The sequence below is a fragment of the Zonotrichia leucophrys genome, chromosome 1 (genome assembly GCF_028769735.1).
Source record: "Zonotrichia leucophrys gambelii isolate GWCS_2022_RI chromosome 1, RI_Zleu_2.0, whole genome shotgun sequence".
In the NCBI taxonomy this organism is placed as follows: domain Eukaryota; kingdom Metazoa; phylum Chordata; class Aves; order Passeriformes; family Passerellidae; genus Zonotrichia; species Zonotrichia leucophrys.
Window position 1 is genome coordinate 30,634,930 of NC_088169.1, and position 21,489 is coordinate 30,656,418.

General features: G+C 43.5%; 1 protein-coding gene across 10 annotated transcripts in view; it reads right to left on the reverse strand.

The window, feature by feature from the left end:
- Positions 1-21,489, reverse strand: part of MAP4K4 (mitogen-activated protein kinase kinase kinase kinase 4) — a 163,499-nt gene that overhangs the window by 83,871 nt on the left and 58,139 nt on the right. For all 10 annotated transcript variants that reach the window (XM_064710554.1, XM_064710498.1, XM_064710508.1 and 7 more), the window contains exon 3: positions 517-573. In XM_064710554.1, coding sequence (XP_064566624.1) covers positions 517-573 — 57 coding nt within the window. The remainder of the gene's footprint in view (positions 1-516; positions 574-21,489) is intronic.

The window sequence follows — 21,489 nt, forward strand, 5'->3', positions numbered from 1 at the left end:
CTTTACATTGCTGAATTCTGTTAGCAATCTGCTCATCGTTCCTGCAGATGTTTCTGCTTTTAGGCTTCTTGGAACTACAAGGGACTCATTCCTTTGAATAAACATATGCCCTTTGTAGGCTGCAGATGTACCAGGAAGAACATTGTCCTCTACAACAAGCAGACACCTCACCTTCTTCTTTGGTAAAAGCAAGATGTTGCTTTTCAGAGAAAACAAGTGCGAAGCAAGCAATCTGAACCTTTTCCCCCTCTTCTAAGAAATTCCTGAAAAGAGAGTGCTACATGCACCCAATATGCCCTGGGACTGGACAATGCAATTTTTGGAGGCAAATGCCCCAGCACACAGGCACACAGAACTCTCAGGCAGATGGACTGGAGAGGTCAGGTCCTGCAAGCAGAGAGCAAACATTCACATGCAAGGACCATGCCTTTTAACAGAAATGTGATGAAAGCCTTATACCATCTCATGATTAAATTTTACACAGCTGTTAATGAAGCAGAAGGTTCTTCTACTCACCTCAGTAACATCCATGACCTTGATGGCCGCCAGCTGACCCGTTTTGACATGGCGACCCTGGTGAGGGAGAGAGAGAGAGAACAGTCAGCACCAGCACCTCACCCATCCCTTCAGCTTACACAGAGCAAAACACTTGGACAAGAGTTACAGTCACTGGGTTTTCCCCAGCAACGATACTTCCCTTCTGATACTTCCTAGGAAATACCACAAAACCTCTAGATAGCTAAAACAACAGTAACAAATATAAAGTGTTCCTCTTCAAATTTTAGCATCTTTTTTTTTTCTCCACATTAAAACGATTATCAAGTACAAACGGGTTATATTCACAGCTTCCCTTCTGTTTACTTAAGCAAAGCTCATTGTCAGTAATGATAGCTTATTATGATGCCAGATTAAATTCCACGTGTTGCATGTTTTATTTAGGTTCATACTAGGTATGAACCAATACCTAGTACCTCGGTGATATATTACATGCTTTACCTAGTAAGCACAGTTAGCCCATGATTAGGGCTTAGGACATTTCTCACTGGTTTGGTCTTTCCAAGTAAAAAACATGGGGTTTCTGCAAGGGATGCATCAGACCTGCAAGAGCTCTCTGCCTGTCTCACAAAGGCCAGACAAGAACAAGACGTCATCTCCCTTCAGCTGCGCCACGGTACGGGAACAGTTTCTCAGTACAGCTGGAGCTGAGTTAATAGATCCCAGCTCCTGCAGCAGGGAGCTCCTACCCTTCCTTCCTCTGCCTCCTTCCAGCCTCCTGTCACATATTTCTCCCAGGAGCACTGAGCTCCTTCTGGCACTCATTGTATCATGTGATAAGCTGATTGAGATCACTAAAATGGCAGAAAGTTAACACAGAAAAAGCAAACTGTGGGGTGGGGCAGGGGATTGCAGTCCAGGAAATTAAACTGGTTTGTTCTGCAGTGAAAACAGAGCTGGAGCCAGCAGGACGCAGATCACAGGGCTGGGAGGCAAGCTGCATGGCAGGCCCCTCCAGCCCTGGTGGGCTGTAACTCGCCTCAGCTGACTTCTAACAAAAGCCTTTTTCTCTCCAGTGTATGTTTACATGAGGTGGAGACATCAGTTAGCTGTTGTGTACATTTTTCCCTAAACAAGCACTTAGAAATGGTCCCAATATTGGTATTTTCCAGCTCTCCACTGTTACACTCAGCAGTGTAACACCCAGCAGTCTATCCTAAACCAGTCAAACAGCCCAGGCTCCCAACCACTTTCCCAAGCACCATCTCCAAATGTTCTTATCTGCATCAGTCAAGCTCTCTACCAACAGGTATGCCCATTAAATGTCGTCACTTTTATCACAAATAATGATAAGAACACAATTGAACGTTTAACTGAAGTCACAGTTCCTTTATTTCTCTCCCCACCAATTTCTGAGTTTCCTAGGCAGAAACCTACATGATGGACATGAATAGTGTATTTTTTGCCTGGACTAACATTAACCTCTTTACAGGGTCATTTGAGACTGGCCCCCCAGAACTGAAGCACCCCAAACCACTAGTCTCTTTAGAGAAATCCTGATCCCTTCACACCTTATGATGGCCTCCATGGAGGTAATGGCCAGGCATTGTTGGTGCATTCAAAAGGACGAAATGCTGCAGAATTCACTGCCTCAGCCTTCTTCCACAACTCTTCTTGTGCTTCACTCTCCCCCTTACTAACCAATCCACGTGCTTTCTATAAATACATTACTGTGCTCAGGCTTTGCTTGCTCTGTAAACTGGCTTTACCACAGGCATTTCTTTTTACAGCTTGGTCTCAAGCTGGTTTTGATTTTGAAACAAAGTTAGGGGTCGTAAGGTGTGCAGTAGCCAACACTGACCTCACCTTGACCTTACTACTTCTTGAACCAAAGTCTTTCAGCAAGCCCAGGAGATTTCCAACTCCAATTTCCCACCCTGGATGTCTGCCTAATGACAAAAGCCTGTGGTCTTCTCCTCAAGACTTACCATCCCACAAGGAAGGAGGGGAAAATGGCTTACACTGAGGTGGAAAAATGCCTGCTCTTTGCCCCCATTTTCCACAGCTTTGTGGAAGGAATTTGAAAGCCCAAGGACATGGGAAGTACAGTTTTAGGTACAAAAAGAATATGCTAAAGATAACAGAAACAAAGACATCTCTGAAGAAAAAACCCTCACAACACTAAGGAGGTCTGAAGAGAGAAACTTTTTTTAAAAAGCAGTGAAATACAGTTCCCCATTCACTCTGCAGCAAAGTGAAGGTGCTAAAATGGTGGCAGAATATACTCAAGCAGAAAATGTGGCATGCAGAAGAGCAAAGTAGCAGCACAGGATGCCATTTTCATGGAATTTTTACTCTATTTGTCTTTTTAAATCTACTAACTACTGGTGGGCTTGCTATTTCCAGAGAGACACCTAAAATTTCCCAGTGCTCGACTTCACAGCTTTTCTGAAGTCAGTGTTCCTCCCTGTGAGACTGGCCCACTCAGGATGACTAATGTGCACCAGCCCTGCCACATTTCCCCTGCAGCTTTACGGGATCCTGCTGGTGCCTCCACGAGTGTCCCTATGAAATCTGGGGCCAGCTACAGCAGAACACAGCCACTGCTCATGTTTCACTTTGCTGCTTCTGGGAGGGGAAAAGCTTCTACATAATCCTCCTAAGGGACTGGAAGCAAGGGAACTGCAGAGTGTGGGAAGTGTGGTCTGCTCAGTATCCCAGACCAAATTTAAACCCTGGTCACTTCAGAATATTGTTTAAAATTACTCCAAATACCCTTTTCATAATGTATGGAGCACTCATACTCTAAAAATCTGCAACATATGGGGAGGAGGAGGGATGGCCTGCGTGACATTAATTTATATGAGAGAGGTAAAAAAGACATTTGAAGCCACATTCTTTTCATTAAAAATATTTTCAGAGGGCGGGAAAAAACAAACACCACAAGCACAGCATATAAGCATGAGCAGAGTATTTGTTTGTTTGTTTATTTGCTTAACAGCTCTGCTCAAGAACAGACCTGTCAAACTATTAGCATGCTGGTATAATTTTGCTTGCAACATGAAATGGCTAAGCAGTCCCATTTTGGAAACCAATCGTCAGATTTTCACGGCCAGCTTTTGCTTTGGAAAAATTTGTCAGTGTTAAAGAGAGTAATAATAAAATTGCAATGTGGTTGAATGTGAAGAAAGAACTGCAGAAATCATAGATGGGAGAAACCTTCTGAACTCAATCTCCTGGGATTAAAATTTATTTAAATTCTGCTCACAGGGCACTTTACAAATGCAGTAACCATCAAGGCTCCATCCAGACACCGCATCTCAGCAACACCTCTCCACTGGGATAGCATTTTTCATGCAGAATGAGGCCTCTGCTTTAATGCAGTGTGGACACATGGCCCCTCAGGGCATCCAGGCATCCCCATCCCCATGGCAAGGCAGAGCTTCTTGCAGCTTTGTTTCTCCAGGCAAATTGTTAGCAATTACCATTTAGATACCTGAAAAAGCTCTGCAATATTGCAAAATGCAACCCATGCTAACTGAAAACAGCAGGTTCTTAAAATATTGCTAGGCGCCAAATATCAGAGGCTGAGGATCACAAGGTACTGTCCCACAGCCAGAATGCTGTGTGGATATGAAACGTGCAATGAAGACAACAGCAACCTAGAAGGATCTTGCTAGGCATAAGGTGACAGTCTCCAGAGCCAATGGACTGAGGAAGCTGCAGAGGTTTCTTCAAGCAGTGGCACAGCAACAGGTAGAAAAGGCTCCCTCATCCCGGGAGTGAGAGTTTGCTGCTTACTGGGTTTCAGTATGGGAACCACAAGAAAACATCAGCACTGTCAGCTTGTCCCCATGGAAATGAGCCTGCCAACACATTCCCTTCGTTTAGACCACATTAAGATTTTATTCACCAAAATTTCTGAACTACTTCTTGTTTCTTACACATTCTCCCCACTTTTCTCTCCCTCATTTCACGGCTCTATTCATATTAAAGCACTTGGTTTATCCTCCCAAGGAAGCAGCCTAAGAATATTTTTAAGAGTGCTATTTGTACCACTGCATTTTTAAATGGCCTGTTGGGATGATCAAGCCAATGGAATTGAGATTGCCAACCTCAAATCTTGTCCTCTTTCTTCTCATGCAGATGACTGCAAGTTCATACACATAGAGCTGTAGTTCTTCTCATCAACACAGCAATACTGCAGCATTTAACTGGATCTTAAACTGAATCCACTACTTAAGCACATTCCTAGTCATGTCTGATAGCAATATGGTGTTTATTTCTCATCTCAGTGGGCTTTATGCATGTTGAAAAGCAGAGGGGCAAGGGGAATCCGTGGTAGACTGCCAAGATCTGCAGAACATAATAAATTTCAAGTCTTCCCACACCCTCCAAGTCAGTTAATACACCTACTTCTTGCCTCTTTCTTTCTTTGCACACGTTATTACTGTAAAATTTTTAGTTTAGAGAAGTTCATAGGCAAGTGGTGTTATGTGCTGTTTTTCATGGTGCTCTTTTTCTCTTGTGCCTTAATGTTGTCAAAGAACTATGCAAATTAAGTGCAAAAGAAATTCCATCAGTTAATTTACCTATTTTCCCCACCCTACCTTCCCCAATTACCCAAGATATTTATGTCACAGCAACGTATTCTCCTACTAACACAGTTTCAGACCTGTGGATTAACATGCCTCTGGAAGGCTGTTCCTGGAAGCCTGCTCCCCAGCTAAATGGCATGGAAGCAGCATGTGGGACAACATCACACATTAAGGAAGGAATGCACCATTTGTGACTCATTACTTGCAAGTTTGGATTATCCTGTGCCCTGTACACAATTAAGTCTTTGGTAAACTTCTCCCAGCTCCCAGTACTCTATGCTGACAGTTGCAGAAAGAAGAGGAATTGATCTGCAAAAAACAAACAAACTACTAATCCAATTTCACTTGCCACACTGCACACAGAAGCAGCAGATTTAGACATGCCATCAAGTGAAAATACCACAGCACCACCTCTTAGCACTGAGGGCTGTACAATGCCCCGATGGCAAACGTAACTTTCCATTTCACTTCTCATTCAGCTGACTCTTAACTCCTACCAGCCTGAGGCCACAGGCCATGAAGCAATACTCTGTTATTGGGTTGCACGCCCCAGTGCAATAAATGATAACTTATTATTCCAAGGCATGTTTACCATCAGCTCTTTCTGTCACTTGGCAACATATAAAGCTGTACACTGATCAACTTTGCATTGTGAAAACTTGGACTCTACATGGCATTTTTTTTCCACACCCTGAAAAGATCAGGTCTACCCTGTGAAAAGCATTGGGAGTAGTGCTTGTGGAGGAAACAGAACATATTTTGGACAGGCAAAAAGACAGAATGGCACAAAGTGAAAACAATCCCCCTGGTCAAAACCAAAAACTTAAATAATAAATAAATAATGAAGTGTTCTTAAGCAAAAAGTCTACCTAACTACATTTGCAGCCAAAATTATGCTATTTCTACTGATATAGCATTCTAATAATCATATGCTCCAGCAAAGGAGATGAACTTGTAAACAAAAAGGATAATGTTTATCTGGCATGAAAAGTACTTCCAGAATAAAATAGAGCAAAAAAAAACTGAGTGCAAAAACAAGGAAAATCACTGCAGAAATACACAAGAAGAAGTCATCCCGTTAGATGATTTCTAAACCCAAACCAACCAGAGCTGTTAAAGACTGTCACTGTTAAAGTCAAAGACAGGACAGAGCTCTTGTGTTTTCCTTCTGCCTAAATCTTGACATCAAATGCCTGGAAAGCAAAACTGAAAATAACATGCTCTCTATCCTGCTTTTGATATCCACAGGCTCACTAGCTGCCTATTGAAGAAATAATAATGACAATTTACTCATGCATAGTACTGCATTCTGTGAAATAATGCACAGAAAGATACACAGTTATTATCGGTTTTGTTCTTCTGAGTAGAGAGTGAAAAGATGTTTCCCACTAGGAAGAAAAAAAGAGAGTTCTATTCACTGATTTTTTACTTTGATTCCTAGTTTTGTGGTAGCTTTCCCACTGTGAAAGATGCTGGATATACATTATCAGAGGCATTTCCTTCTCCTAAACAGCTCATTGCCTAAATAGGAAGAAAAGAAAGGGGAGGGGGGGAGAAAGGATGGTGGGAAAAGCATGGCAGAAAGCCACAATCTAACTTTCCCAGGATAACAACAGGTCAACTGCAGAGCTCAGTCAGAAGGCATCTCTGCTGGCTCCCAGCACACTGCCCTGCAGCCCACCCCTCTCGTCGCACCCACCAGCAGGAGATGTTTTGGTCTGATGGGAGAAGACAGAAAGAGAACTGCAAAGGCAGGCAGCTCTCTTGACAGTTCACCTAGAAAACAACACAGATTCCCCAAGGAGCTCTGAAAGATTTGCCTGAGGCCTGACGTTCATGCAGGTTTCAGCTCACAGTCACTGAAACACTTCACCTGGCAATAGATTAAAAAAAGATAGAAGAGAGGGGATGTTGCAGGGGAAAGGGGAGGGTAAGAGGAGTGCAGCTGTGCAGTTTAAGACTATGGATGGTCCTTTGTTAATCCAGTCATGTCAACTGCAGTCCATTCAGCCAAGTGGGATCCCTTCAAGACTGCTCATTTCCTGGCTAGAACATAGAAATGGCACAGAACATTCCCTTACCAAGTGAAGGCTACAGATTTCCCTGTTTTTCATTCCTCAAATACCAAGCAGGAAAGGCTGACCAACGGGGGCCTGCTGGCAACACTGGCGGCAAGGCCGCCACACGTTTTCACACGAGGCCACAAAAACTTCACACACTTTTTGGAAGATAGGCTGTGCTGAGTGCTGCCCCTCTGCCAGACACTCCAGTCATCAGCTGGGCACTGCATCAAGCCCTGCTGCTCTGCAGGTGACCACCACAGCTTCCTGCACCACACCAGATGCTGCTTCTAAAGGGACACTTAAGCTAACTGGCTTGAGACCCCACCCTGGACAATACCCTCCTTCAAGAGCCATCCTTGCAGTCATCATCCCATTCTTCCAGTCACCACCATGCTGTGTCCAGATTTAGTGGCCTTTACTGAAACCACCATCACTCATATTCTCTTAGAATAGAGTCTGCACCCTCAGCTGCCCAAAAAGAGGATTTTATTAATCCTTGTATTTTTTTTTCCGGTTTTAAACCTTCCTAGATGATTTAGTTAGCACTCTACTGAAAAACACAAAAAATCCCCAACTAACTAAAACAAAAGAAAATAATTAAATCCGAATAGAGGCATACCTCCCACATGGACACAGTTGGCTTAGAGCACATTTGGCTTCCTTTGGAAACATCAGCTAAAATCAGCTGGCCCCCATTCAAACCAGTTCTTTACCCTACCTTAATGGCTTTACCAGTCACTAAACACACCTCTCCTAACACCAATTTGTCTCTCTGGATGCCCTGCAATGGTCTCTTTTACATAGAACAACTTCTTTCTGGCAACTATAATTAAAAATGAGCCAGATGGAGAACATCAAGAAAATAATTTAGATCAAGATTATAAAACATGTACTAGTAGATACAAAATTACATGGTCTGTTAATGCAGACTGCTGCTGATTTCCCATCTCACACCTTGACAGGCACTTTCACCACAAAATGCTCTCCATGGAGTCTTGGCCACGGCCTGAAGGAGCATCAGGCCCAGTTTGGTGGCATGGCCAGCAAGTCCCTGCAACAGGGACTCTGTTAGCCAGGTTGAAGGGAACCACAAGTGACCAGAGCAAGCCCTGTGCCTGCCACATGGCATCAGAACCACCCAGCACCACACCGGGTTCCATCCCCAGACCAAGCAGGGCCCAAAGGGACCTACAGAGGTCCCCACTTGGGTGGACAGGGGCTTTAAAACAATGCAGGTGCTTCTGCAGCTGAGAGAGATGGCAGATAAAGGGCAGAGTTTCTCCATCCCTTCTGCAGAGTGACATCAAAATAAGCCTGGATGAGGAAAGCCTGGGGCTGCCTCTCTTTGTTTGACTGCTTTTTAAATGAATTCATATTGACATGTAATCATCACCCTGGATGAGCAGAGCCTTCCAGCTGAAAGGAGCAAGTGACACCTTTTGACCAAGGCCCTCTGCATACCCAGGCAAGTCTGCACCCATTTCACTTTGTGCACACTCACTAACTTGCAGAGAAAACACCTCTTTGCTGGGCACACCCCTTCAGAAAGAGAGGGTGAGATGTCCTCGACAATTATAAATATTTAGGCACTGAGTACATAGAAGTGCCACAAAATATGTACTTTTCCTTGGAGAAAGAAAAACTAATAATCAAACCCTAGCTAGTCCCTGCCCCTCCAAGCACCACCGCTGTTGCAAGCAGCCTGCATTCTGGCGAGGCATTGTCAGAGGTCGTACACCATGACACAAGGAGAAATAAGCCCACACACACCCTACCAGCCTTGCTGCATTCCATCCAGTGCCAAAAGAGACCCGCTGCAAGAAATGGGAGACAGGCAGGGAGAGGTCAGTGTCCCTCCCCGGGCAGCATCCAGCAGTCACAGACAGAAGTGTCCAGCTATGCTGCTTCAGGTCCTGCTGCTTGAGGCACCATCCTGAAATGCCCAGCAGCTCCTGGAGAGCAGCATGGAGGGGTAATAAATGGAAATCAACTTTTTCTTTTATTTCAAAAGTGCTAAATGGATGGGCAATTGTTTTGGAAGGCACAAACCTCACTGTAAATGCAAAAGATAGTGGGAAGGGAAAAGGGGGAACTATTGCCTTTGCTGATTTTTATTTCACTTTTTACTATGTTTTTGGGATTGCTGCTGCACAGAGGAGCCTAACATGCAATGTCCTGTACAGCTGTCCCCATCAAGAGTGCCACCTTTTGTCTAGCTGCATCCAAGATGCTAACAAACACACTACATGGAGAGGAGCTGCTAGCTTCATATTAATGAGAGGCAGGGGGATGGGGAACTATTTCCATGTAGACCATCCCAGCAGAACAATACAGCTGAGCAGAGCAAGGAAATCAGGCTGTGTAATGAATGTTATCTCAACATGGTTGAAATGAGAGATTTCATATTGGCAGCCTTAAAAAAAAAATCCAGAACATTAGCATTAAAGAAGGAAAGTTAATGAACTCTTAAATGTACTTATATATATATGTATGTATGTATGTATGTATATATAGTAAATTCAACTGTTAATACTTCTCCAGTGCTGTCCCACACAACAAAAAGGGCTGGAATTGCATGGTTTTAACCTTTTCACTTTTCCTACTGAGGGGAGACACTCCATCAAGAGTTGTGGGTCCCTTCCAACTCAGGATGGATATTCTATTATCCGATTCTCTTTCCCTTAGCCATTACAAACACCATCAGTGCCAGTTTTCATTACATCTCCTTGCCACTATGGATGAGGAAGCCAGAATTTGCCAGGCAGAAACTGCTGAAACTGAAATACACCTTGTAGAGCACAAGGTATGCTGCAGGAGGACTAAAGTAAGAAGCATTCTTGAAAAGAATGGGGACCATGCCTTATACTGTAATCCCATATATAAGGACAAATTCAGAAATATTTTACCAAGATGCTTACAAGCAACATTTGGCCTAAAGTTTTATGTTTTAATTAAATAAGGATTCGCACCAGGAGACTATTTCCAGCATTTTTATCTTTTGATAACCTGCCAAGTACATCTGTGATCCTAAAGGGAAAAAAAAATCCAAACTACCTTGTCCTTGAGAAACTGGCTAGTGGCCAGCGAGTGATCTGTAAACAGCTTTGTGTCCACACAACTATTTTCAAATACTCAGGCAGTATTTTCAGACCTCAAACTATTTCTGCATAGTCAGCAGGAGTTTGACTCAGAAATTCAAGACTGTACTAACAACCCTTTCTATACCAGAGTCAGTAACAACACCTCCCCAGTCTCAGCAATTACAGAGCCATTTATTTATTTCTCTATTTATTTATTTATTTAGCAAAAGAATGACCAAAATAAATGTCATTTCCTCTCTGTTGCTACCTGGGTAGTATGAAAGTTGCATTCCCAAAGTCTGTGGCCAACACGTTTATTATGTGAAAGGGCCAGAGGACAGAAAAGCCATTATGCAACACATTCAGCTCACAGGTTAATCCACTGAAAAGAACAGCATTAAGGAAATGGAGGCTCTGTGTTCTCCAATAATGATTTTTTACCAAGTACTCAAGAACACAGCAAGTGCCTCACAAAAACTAGTCAAAACACGTTCACCACTCTTAAATAACACACTCCAGGCTTCCACAGACCAAGCTGTGGCAAACAAAAAGGGAAAGAAATTCCTTGGGAGAACTTGCACAGCAAGGCTGCAGTACTGCTGCCACTGCAGCTGGTCCTTACCTGCCTTGCTGTGAACTCAGGGTACAAATAAAACACAGATTAAGCAGAAGTTATTTTGGTGCAAAAGGCTTTGTTAGGTTTCTTTCTACAGAAGAGTCAGCAGATCAATACCTGGCTCTGAGCCTGGTGTCCCCAGCAGAATTTTGGGGGTTTTGGTCATCTATTAGCCTACATGACAGCAGGCCTGCTGGCAATGGACAGGGTACACCTTTCTCAAAGGGAAAACAGGATGTCTGGGCAGCAGTTAACAGGGCTCATTGAAAGAGCCTTGAACTAGGTTTGAAAGTGGAAAGGGATAAAACCAGAGTCACTAGAGATAAGCCTGGGAGAACCATGCCAATGTTTGAGGGACAGTGTGCTACCAAGGTCCTTCAGTCTGCTGTCCTAGTGAAGGCAGCAGATGGAGGTTCACATGACAGCAAAGATGGAATGGGTTACTGGTATTTTAGAAACCACAGAAGTGTTTGAGAATGGCCACACAAAAATCAGAGCTTTTTCCCATGAAAAGGTAGCAGAATCAACAGACCAACTGAAGTACATCTACATCAATGCACACAGTATGGGCAACAAACAGGAGTAACTGGAAGTTGTCACACAGCAGGAAAACTATTATAGAGTTGCCATCACAGAAACATGGCGCAATAACTCATACAATTGGAGAGCTGCAATGGATGGTTATAAACTGTTCAGAAGAGACAGGCAAGGAAGGAGAGGTGGTGGGGTAGGCCTGTGTCTTAGGGAGTGTTTTGACTGCCTAGAGTTTAATGATGGTGATGACAGGGTGGAGTGTTTATGGATAAGAATCAGAGGGAAGGCCTAGGCAGATATCCTGGTAGGAGTTATAGACCACCCAACCAGGATGAAGAGACAGATGAAATATTCTACAAGCAGCTGGAAGTCATCTTGTTATCACTGGCTTTTATTCTCATGGGGAACTTTAATTTAGCAGACGTCCGCTGGAAATACAACACAGCAGAGAAGAAATAGTCCGGGTGGGTCTCAGAGAGCGTGGAAGATTGTAACTTCCTGGTGCTGCTGGCCAAAAGTGGGCAGCAAGGGAAGCTGTCCCGGCAGGACTGCTGCTTGTGAACAGAGAAGGACTGGAGGGTGATGTGATGGTTGGAGGATTCCTGAGCAAAGCAATCACAAAATGGTAACGAGTTTTCAGTTCTTGAACAAGTCAGCAGAACTGCCACTTTAGCTTGTCTGAGAGACTGGCTGACAAAGTCCATTGCAAGGGTAGCCCTGACAGGCAAAGGGGTCCTGAAAGGTTGGATATTCTAGAAGAAGGAAATCTCAAAAGCACAGGAGCAGCCCATCCCCATGTGATGCAAGACAAGCTGGCAGGGAAAAGGGCCAGCCTGGCTGAATAAAGCGCTTTGGGTGGAACCCAGAGAAGAAAGAAGTTTATGATCTTTGGAAGAAGAGGCAGGAAACACAGCAATGTGCCAAGAAGGCCAACAGCACCCTGGCCCATATCAGCAATAGAGTGGTTCACACCTCAAATCCTGCATTCTGTTCTGGGCCCCTCACTGCAAGGACACTGAGGTGCTGGAGTGTGCCCAGAAAAGGGCAACACTGGTGAAGGGTCTGGAGCACAGGTCACATGAGGACCAGCTGGGAGAGTTGGGGGGTCTTTGCCTGGGGAAGAAGGCTCAGGGGAGACCTTATGGCCCTCCACAACCACCTGAGAGGAGGTTGTAGCAAGGTGGGGGTCAGTCCCTTCTCCTAAGCAAAAAAGCGACAAAACCAAAGGAAATGGAGTCGAATTGTGCCAATGGAGGTTTAGATTGGATATTAGGGATAATTTTTTCACAGAATGAGTGGTCAGGCATTGGAACAGGATGCCCAGGGAAGTGGTGGATTCACCATCTGTGGAGGTATTCAAAAGAAATGCAGATGTGGCACTTGGGGACCTAATTTAGTGGTGGACTTGGCAGTGCTTGATTAATGATTGGACTTGATCTTAAAAATCTTTTTCAACCTAAGCAATTCCATGATTTTAGTCCCCAACACACACACCTTCTGTAGCTGTAGGTAGGATATACACTGAAGAGTTTTTTTAGTATTTCTAGTAACAATTGCACTTTGGGAAAAATAAAAATCTCTTTTCTCATGACAGCACAACACACACAAAACTGTTATTCAGCTCATGATCAGCCATTCCTGCAAACCACAAGTCACTGCTCTGAACCACAACTGCCATTAGGTACAATATAAAAATTGCTAGTCGGAAAGACCAAGCTTTTGGTTGAAAATCATTTGGTAAACTGGAACAAATAAGATAACTTACTCTTGCCCCAGACTGCAAAAGAGGAGCAAGGATCAAAATTCAGCTGAGGAGCATGACTCATACTTCTGTAGCCAGTTATAGCCAGGTAGTTTAGCCCAGCATCACTATCCATGAAATGTCTGTAATATTGCACTGTCACTGTTGCAGCTAGCCTGTAGTTGCCAAATAAATTTGGTCATATCAGACTCTCAAAACAAGTCTTGAGATGAGGCAGGGATAGGCTGGATTCAAACCTAAACAGAGACTTCACCCAATCATGTTCCATCCTAAGATGCAGACGTCTTACTGGTCAAAGAGCTGGGTAGTGTTTCAAGCAGACCAATCAGCAGTTTAAATCAGGTGTTTCAAACCCCCAATTTAAACTGGGTTTGAACAATAAAACTGGCTGTTGTCACGTGAATCTCTGAGAGTGTGTCGTCCCTGTCTCTGACCACCAACCCCAGGTAATACTGCACCACTTCTCAGGTGGCAAAGAGAAAGGAAGAACATTCCACCCACATGGGCAACAAAGTTGCCCCTCTGGCCCTGCAAACATCTTGGCAGCCATGCTCACATAAACAGAAGAGGCAGCGGGGCACTTCTCACTGAGGGCCAGGGCACAGCATAAAGGAAGCAGACAGTGGGCCAGCCCTGCTGATGACTACAGCAGGCTGATCATCTCTGGACCCATCACCTCATCTCCCCTAAATACAGAAATGGGAAACTATAAACAGTTCAGATGGAAAGTCCCAGCCCCCTGCAAACAAAAAAAATATTTCTCCAGCAATCAATCAGCCCTGACTCAGGAGCGCCCTACACACCCAAAGTTTCCATCCCCAGCTGGCTGGTTTCCAAAAAGGCAGCCATGAAAGATCCCATGGCTCTGCTGATACACTGGTATCTCCAAGAGCAGATGCAGGTGACTGTGAAGGATGCACCCAGACATATCTGGACTGCAGCACAGCTGGAACCAGCACACTGCCTCCTGCTGCGTGGCTCTTGGCAAAATAACCAGTCATCTCAGCTACTGCAGTTCAGAGACTACGGGAACAGCCTGGAAACCTCCTGCAAGTTTTCAGTTAGAAGTCACAAGTGCAAATACTGTTTAATCCCGCTCAGAATTTAAATCTTAAAAAATTTTAATCCTTAAAAGACAGATATACATAATGCCAAAGCTGTAGCCAAACTTAATCTTTTACCATTTGTTCCACTATTTCCAACCTTACAAAAAGGATTGAAGAGGGGTGACTGGAAATAAATATTTTTTTTTTTTAAGAGCAGTAGCTTTCTATTTGTTTTAAGGTTTCTGCTCAGTCACTTTCCTAGGACATATGGAAACCTATCTACAAAGTTGGAGCAACACTGCCTGAAAAGCTACCCATTATTTCAACAAATCACCATTTGAATCTGGAAACCAGTTGTGTTAATCAGGTACTCTGACCAAACACTGCAGCCATGACCTAATTACATTATGTGGTATGGTGGTGCAGAACAGCAGTTCCTAGAATTAAGCAATCTTCCAATTAAGTGTCATGCACTGAAAACAAAATTAAATCAGCTGTGATGCTGCCCTACTACTTCTACTCCCTTCTCCCATCAGGGAAACAAAACAAAGTCCTTTCCACCAGTCTGAATGTTGTATCACCAGCAGGACTGGATTTCCAAGATGCTGGGGAGGGGTCTACACACCCCAGATGTGCCTGTCCCAAATTACACCAGGACAGCTAAAACAAAGCAACTATTTTTAAATTTGTAATAAAACTGGATTTACAAAAGTTCTAATGTGTTTAAAGTTCTCCTTATAAGTTTATAGCCACTTGTCTAATTACTGAAAAAGCATTACAGTTTATTATAATCATGTGTCTGCACTGAAAACATGAAGATGGAATGCTGGAATAGATTGCTCAATTATACAGTGCACAGCTATTGCAACTGCTGTCAAAGTAGAATTCAGAACAAGTCCAAGCACTTGTTTTGCAAAACACAAGCACAAGCAATAGTTAACACTTAAAGCAATTTCACTGAACCATGGATCACCAGGCAAAGCACATGCAAGACAAAATTTAGACAAAAAGTGCTGTCAGTTATGGGCACACACATGGATAGATGTATATTTATGCAAGTGTGGGGCAGCCCCATCAAACACACAGACAAGCCAAGGGCTGACTATGGTACCATTACCTGACCCTGAGCATCAATGACCACTTCACCATCCACATCACCTACTCTGACTGAGAAGACCCCAATAAAAGTCAGAATCCCACCCCACCCACCAGCCAGTAGGTGAGCTAAATGACAGCTTCACCACACAGGGAAACTACTGACATCCAGGAACGACAGGGCACAAAGCAAAGGAGAATTGGACGCAGCCAGCAAAGTGCAGCCCTGGGAGACCAGTCTCTGGCAAAGTTGTTAAACTCTGGCTGGAATGCTGAAGGTGAAAAACACACAAAGAGTCATACATGTACATGCCAAAACACATTTTCCATCATCATTCACCTCTGCCTGACTGTGGCAGGGAGGCAGGTTCCCACAACCAGCTGTTTCCAAGGGAAAGCCAGGGGCTTTCTTACCCTACCAAGGATAATACAATCTGAAGGACAGTCAGGTCCCCATAGGTACACAGGTCTGTCCCAAAGGTCTTATTCTTACCTAGACTGGGCCCTGAGATGCTGGTTTTTAGTGGGGGAAAAAAAAAAGGCAAGTAAAAAACTCAGGGATCTTATGCACTTTCTCATCTTCTAGCTACAGCACATCCCAAACTGAGATGCCTGGAAAGAAAATAAACAAAACAAAGCTCAAAGCTGCCAATGAATTTCCGTCTGAAACATCAAGAAAACCCCCAAAGCTTAACTGGATGTTATGCTGGGCTTGAGTTCAAATAAACATGAGAATTCAAAGCTGGAAGCATTTAAGATGCCCATATGGCAGAAAGAAGGGAATGAGCTTGTACCTTCCACCAGCAGAAAGGTAAAAGGACTTCCTTTTCTGACTTTTGCCACAAACCCTAAGTGCAGCCAAGAAAGAGGCAAAGCTAAGAGATCAGAGATAGAATCATCCAAGATGCAAAGAATTAAAACTGAGGAGCTGTAACATCCAAATATCTGCAAGAAGCACAGAGCAAGGGTTCCTCAGTGTGAAACCTAATGACTGGGACAAAGAAAGTAAGCAGATACAAGTTACTGGCAAACATCAGCACTCAATTTAAGAAAAAAAAAAATAGCACGTGTTTGGTTTTACTTTAATGGATTTTGATGACTGCTTTTTACTTTCATTTTTACTATCACTTCAGTAGCTTACAAACTGTCTTCTATGCAAACTTAAAAATGATAATGCTTGGCTTCCATTTAGACTGCTCATTAGTTCAAGAATTTCAGGAGACACTATTCCAGAGAAAAAGGAAAAAAATAGAAGAAACCCAACACTTCTCCACTATGTGAATAAGTCTATAGCTAAGGGAGGTTTAATCTGCCTAATTCTACTGTTTGCCACTTGCATTTATAGCTAGCACTGGAATCAGTGTGCGAAATTCAATAAGAGGTGGAGAGCAAGAAAAGTGAAGTCTGGTTGACTGCCGCATTAAAGTCTTCAAGAACCATCCTTAGCCACAGTACAAGCAATTGAAAACAAAAAAACCAACTAGTGGGTATTTGAAGTAGATCACTCCAGCTTTCCAGTCTTCATTTTCATGTTCATTGCAGGCAGAAATTCATTTGTTTTACTTTTGTGATTCCTGTGAATGTGTCACACACTTAGCAAAAAGTACACCCTTACTAATGACAAATTTTAGCTGTCTCAGGATAGAAATCATAGGCAAGCCTGTGCCAATACCTTCCAAGCAAACAAACTAGAGAGATACATGATACGCTTACATGAAGTCTGATTCCTTCAAGGAAATTCACTTAAAAAGAAGGCCTTTGGGTTACATGTCTCCAGGCTGCACTATGGAGAAGACCTGAGAGAAAGAGTGGGTCAAAAAGAGCAGAGAGGACAGATGAGCCCCAGGGAGGAACCAAGATGGAGGCCTGCAAGTGTGGCTTGGCACAGCTACCCTAGGGAGCCACGCCAGCTACAGCTTTGGCAGAACTCTGGGAGATAGGAGGTAACAGCTGTAAACAAAAAGAGACTGTGTTTTCACTGCTGGATGGGTCAATGGCAAGGGAGCTGAATTTATGGCATGTAGGTGCAAGTACAGCCTTATCTTCCATCTCTTCCTCCACATCAGATCTTCAGTACTCCCAGCCATGATGACTCCCTTCATCTCAGAAAACAGAATCTGAAGAGAGAACACCTAATAAATAAAGTATTGTTAGGATTTCATTTCCCCCAGTTAGAATCGCCTCGTGAATGATGAGTAAAGCCTTCCTTTCTTCAATCAAGATTACCTGATACTGGATCCCATGTGACACTCACTCCCAAGCAATCTAAAAATTATCTGAGGGAGGGGAGGGTGGCAAAACTCTCCAAGCCAATGGAGCTTTTTTCTTCACATCTCTGCTCTCTGTGAACATCCAAACTTGGACAACAATCTTTCTCATGGATATACTGTGACAAAGGAGGCAGCATCCCTTCCATAATGGTAGAAGGAACAGTCAAAGAAAATGCAAGGAGGGAGGAAGAAAAAGAGGACTGCTTCCAACACCATTAATCCTCACAAAAGGTCCCTGCATAGTCACTGCTAGGAAGTCAACACAGGACAGCAGGCCCTTATATCCAGGAAAAAAGTGTGCACACAAGAGATTGTAAGGATGAGCAAAGGCCAGCATTTTGTAATCCCATCTACCACCACAACCTGCTTATGTACCTTTTGCACAGGGGAGTCTCCCTTTAGAACACCAAATTTCATTCCTAATGGAGGAAAAAAAATCAAAACAGTGCCTCCAGAGTGTTGGTGACTAATAAGTATAAGGTTAAGATAATTTGGTTCCTCAAAGCTAGATTTGAAGAAGGCTTATCCATTTAATGATGCCATTAATGAGAGTTACTGATGATTCTCTCCACCACAGCTAGACACAGACACTGCCAGGACTGGACTGTACTTGTCCTTCCCATCACTTTGGCTGTGATGGAAGGTCTTCATGAAAATACAGGTACCTCAAATTCAGTGAGGCAAAAAATAGGGCATGATGTTAAAAAAATTTCTGTGTTGTTTATATGCTGCAATATCCAAAACTTGCTTCTCAAGTCTACAAAACTGAGATAGTTAAGGCCTATGAAAAAGTACAAGTAACAAAAATTTTAAAACTTAAGTAACAAATATACATTAAATGTTTTTGCAAAACTCTCTAGCAGACCATAAACTCTCTGCCGAATCACTTCTGAAACCAACAGCTGTACCAGAGGACTTCTGCACATATAAAATTACTTGAGGAGAAACTTCTATACACATTAAGATCTTAGCATTGCTACCATTTTTCATCCAGTTCATGCATGCAGTGACAGTCTGACCCAAACAGCATCTGCATTTCTACCCTTCTGACCACTTCTCTAATTCTCAGGCTTTTTTTTTTTTTTTGTTTATTTCTACTCTTTTCAAGCCTTATCCTGCTAAATCTGCTACCTTAAAAAATCACTTTCTTATATCACCTTTCACTACCTCAGATGTGAACCATTTGCACCTTGCCTTTGCATAGAAAGAGAAAAGCATGCCAACCATCTCTTTTTCCTGTTAAACCCAGCAGGTAGCTCTAACATGGCTTACAGGAGAACACAGAAGCATCAGAAAGGTCCTCCCGTGAACAATGGGCCTGGGGTTGGAAGACAACATGGAGATGTGCACACTGCCAGGATCCAGCAGAGTGAGGTCCCAGGATAAACTCCAGACCTTGATCCTCCTGTCCTCCCCTCCCCGCCATTTCTAGTTTTCCAGCTTTGCCATGAAAACTAGCAGAAACTTCAAAACATAAATTCAGAAGGGGATTACTGTCTTGAGCAATTTGAGGCACATTGAAAGAGACACATGAACACACATACAAATCTGGGGTGTCTGTCACCACAAGACAGTGGGAGATGGGACAATGCATGTCAAGAAGAGAGGTCTGGAAGGAGATGACACATTTCCACTTCAGCTGTACGTTTCCTGTGCAGTTTTGAAAATGCAACTCAAATTTCTGTTTTGTTTCAGTTGTTTTCCTTTAATCCATAAAAATACTAACTCCATAGTTATGTTGTCAGACTTAATTCATTAATGTTTAGTTTAAAAGTGCTTTGATGTTCTTGAGTGAAAACTGCTCCAAATAGATCACATATTAAAGAACAGCCAAATATTACCAGGACTAAGGCCTTACAAGAGTGTTTGCAATTTCTCTGTACTGAGAGGCCCTTTGAGACCAGGAAACAGCATCGGACACATCCATCACAAGCATCAGGCACATTCAGTGCCATGACAGATCCGGAGGAGAGCAGATGACACCACAGAAGCAGAGAGACAAAATCATGGGTGCTGAGGGAAAACCAAGGAAGCTGAGTCAGATTTCCTCTTCCTCCAGCATGAGGCTGAGACCAGACTGCCAGCATCCTGCAGTTCAATTTCTGTAGCCTAAATACAGGTGATTGATGCCTTTTGGGACATCCCAGGGCAAGCAGAAAAGAACATAAGTCCTGTTAGAGGTCTGTGTCCTTTTGGAGCAGATCCTGGAGGCCAGGCAGGACAGGATGCTCCAATGTACCTCTACTTGCTGGACAGAAGCAGAGGGGAGAGGGTGGAGGGGAAGAGAGTTGGACATGGGTCCCATCCCACTGTCCCCGAGGTACGATGGCATCACCAGCAATACCCCTGGTACAACAGCTCAAAGGCAGTGTCCCAGCTGGGGGCACCTTGGTTTTGAAGGCAACTGGGCTGCAGTGACCCCTGAAAGTGGGCTCAATCCCTCTGACTTGGTGCAAGTGCCTCAACATGGCAGGAACAAAGGACCCAAGAGCAGCTTAACAGCAGGCATGGCTTCCCAGCCTTCATAGAAAGGCATGCTGCAAACAGCGCTGCAGTTTGGCACACAGGATGAAAGGAAGAGGAGTGCCTATTCAAAAAGGCACTACTGATTACTGCTACTTCACCTTAGATGTGATCTTGCCACCTTTTAATTTCTCACTCTTAATCTCATATATTAAAAAAAAAAAAACCTCCAAACAAAACAAAACAAAACAAAACAAAACAAAAACCTAAAAAAACCACACACACACACAAAACCCTCCTATTCCTGAAAAGGTGGTATGGTTTTTCAAAGAGTATTTGCACTTTGACTTTGAGCTTCTGAGTATTAATGTTTTCCATGTTAAATATGGAAAGGAAGAAAGGGGTTACAGGAAGGATTATTCTTAATTCTTGCATTTCCCATAAGCACAGCAAAAAGGGAATGAGCAGGTTAAGACAGTCTCCAAAAAAAGTAGCTTTTTTAGTAATGGAAGGTCTGTTTAACAAATATTAACAGCATCATGTGGATGTCTTCAAGAGGCTGTAAATCCAAGATTTGCTGATGTTGAGGAAATTCAGATCTTTATCCATAAGACTGAAAGCAAAGCAAAACAAAATGAATTTCTGAATTCCCTTTCTGCAGAGACATTTTGTCCTTCAAGACAAAACTCCACTGCTTCAGCACTGTCACTTCTACACCTTGCCTGGCTCGGAGCTGGAGCTGCTGGTGTACTTTCAGATCTAAGGTGTTCTTGTTTCTAAAATTAAAAGTCACTAGATCCTCTGAAGGCTCTGTATTTTAGGGGTGGTGAGAAAAGACTGCCTTTAATGCAGGCCAACTCCTCCCACACTTCGCAACTGATGGCTCACTCTATGCCAAATTATTTTAAAATTCTGCAAATCCAAGAAAGAAGTTTCCAGAAAAAAGGAGCAGCCTGGGGTTGTGCAGCGCCCTCCACCCACAGGGACCCTCTTCTGCACCCCAAAACCCACCTAGCATTTGCTGCAGGTTTACATCCAACTCTCAAATGACAATTTTTGCAGAGCAAGCTGGGACCCCTGAGGAGCTGCACTGAAGCAAAAGATCCTCAGCTCGCCAGGTCATGATTGATTCAACGCTGTGACAGAGGACCACCAAGCGCTTAGGTGTAGCCCACTCCTCCCGTGACACTTCAGTGGGCACACAGCCTCATCCTCCTTCCTCACTCAGCTGCAGGAGCTACAGCTATTTAAAGAAACTGCACCACGCATCCAGCAGGAAGGACTTGTCACTCTCCTCCCCTAGGAGCAGCAGACATCATTAATCAGGTCCTAAGATCACCCTCTGCCTGGTGCTTTTGTGTCTCTGAATCATTAGAATATTACTAAGGTACGTTAGCAGGGCAGTTTATAAGATTACCTATAATGAGCATTAGTTAGAGGAAAGTGCATCATGAATTTAACAGAACA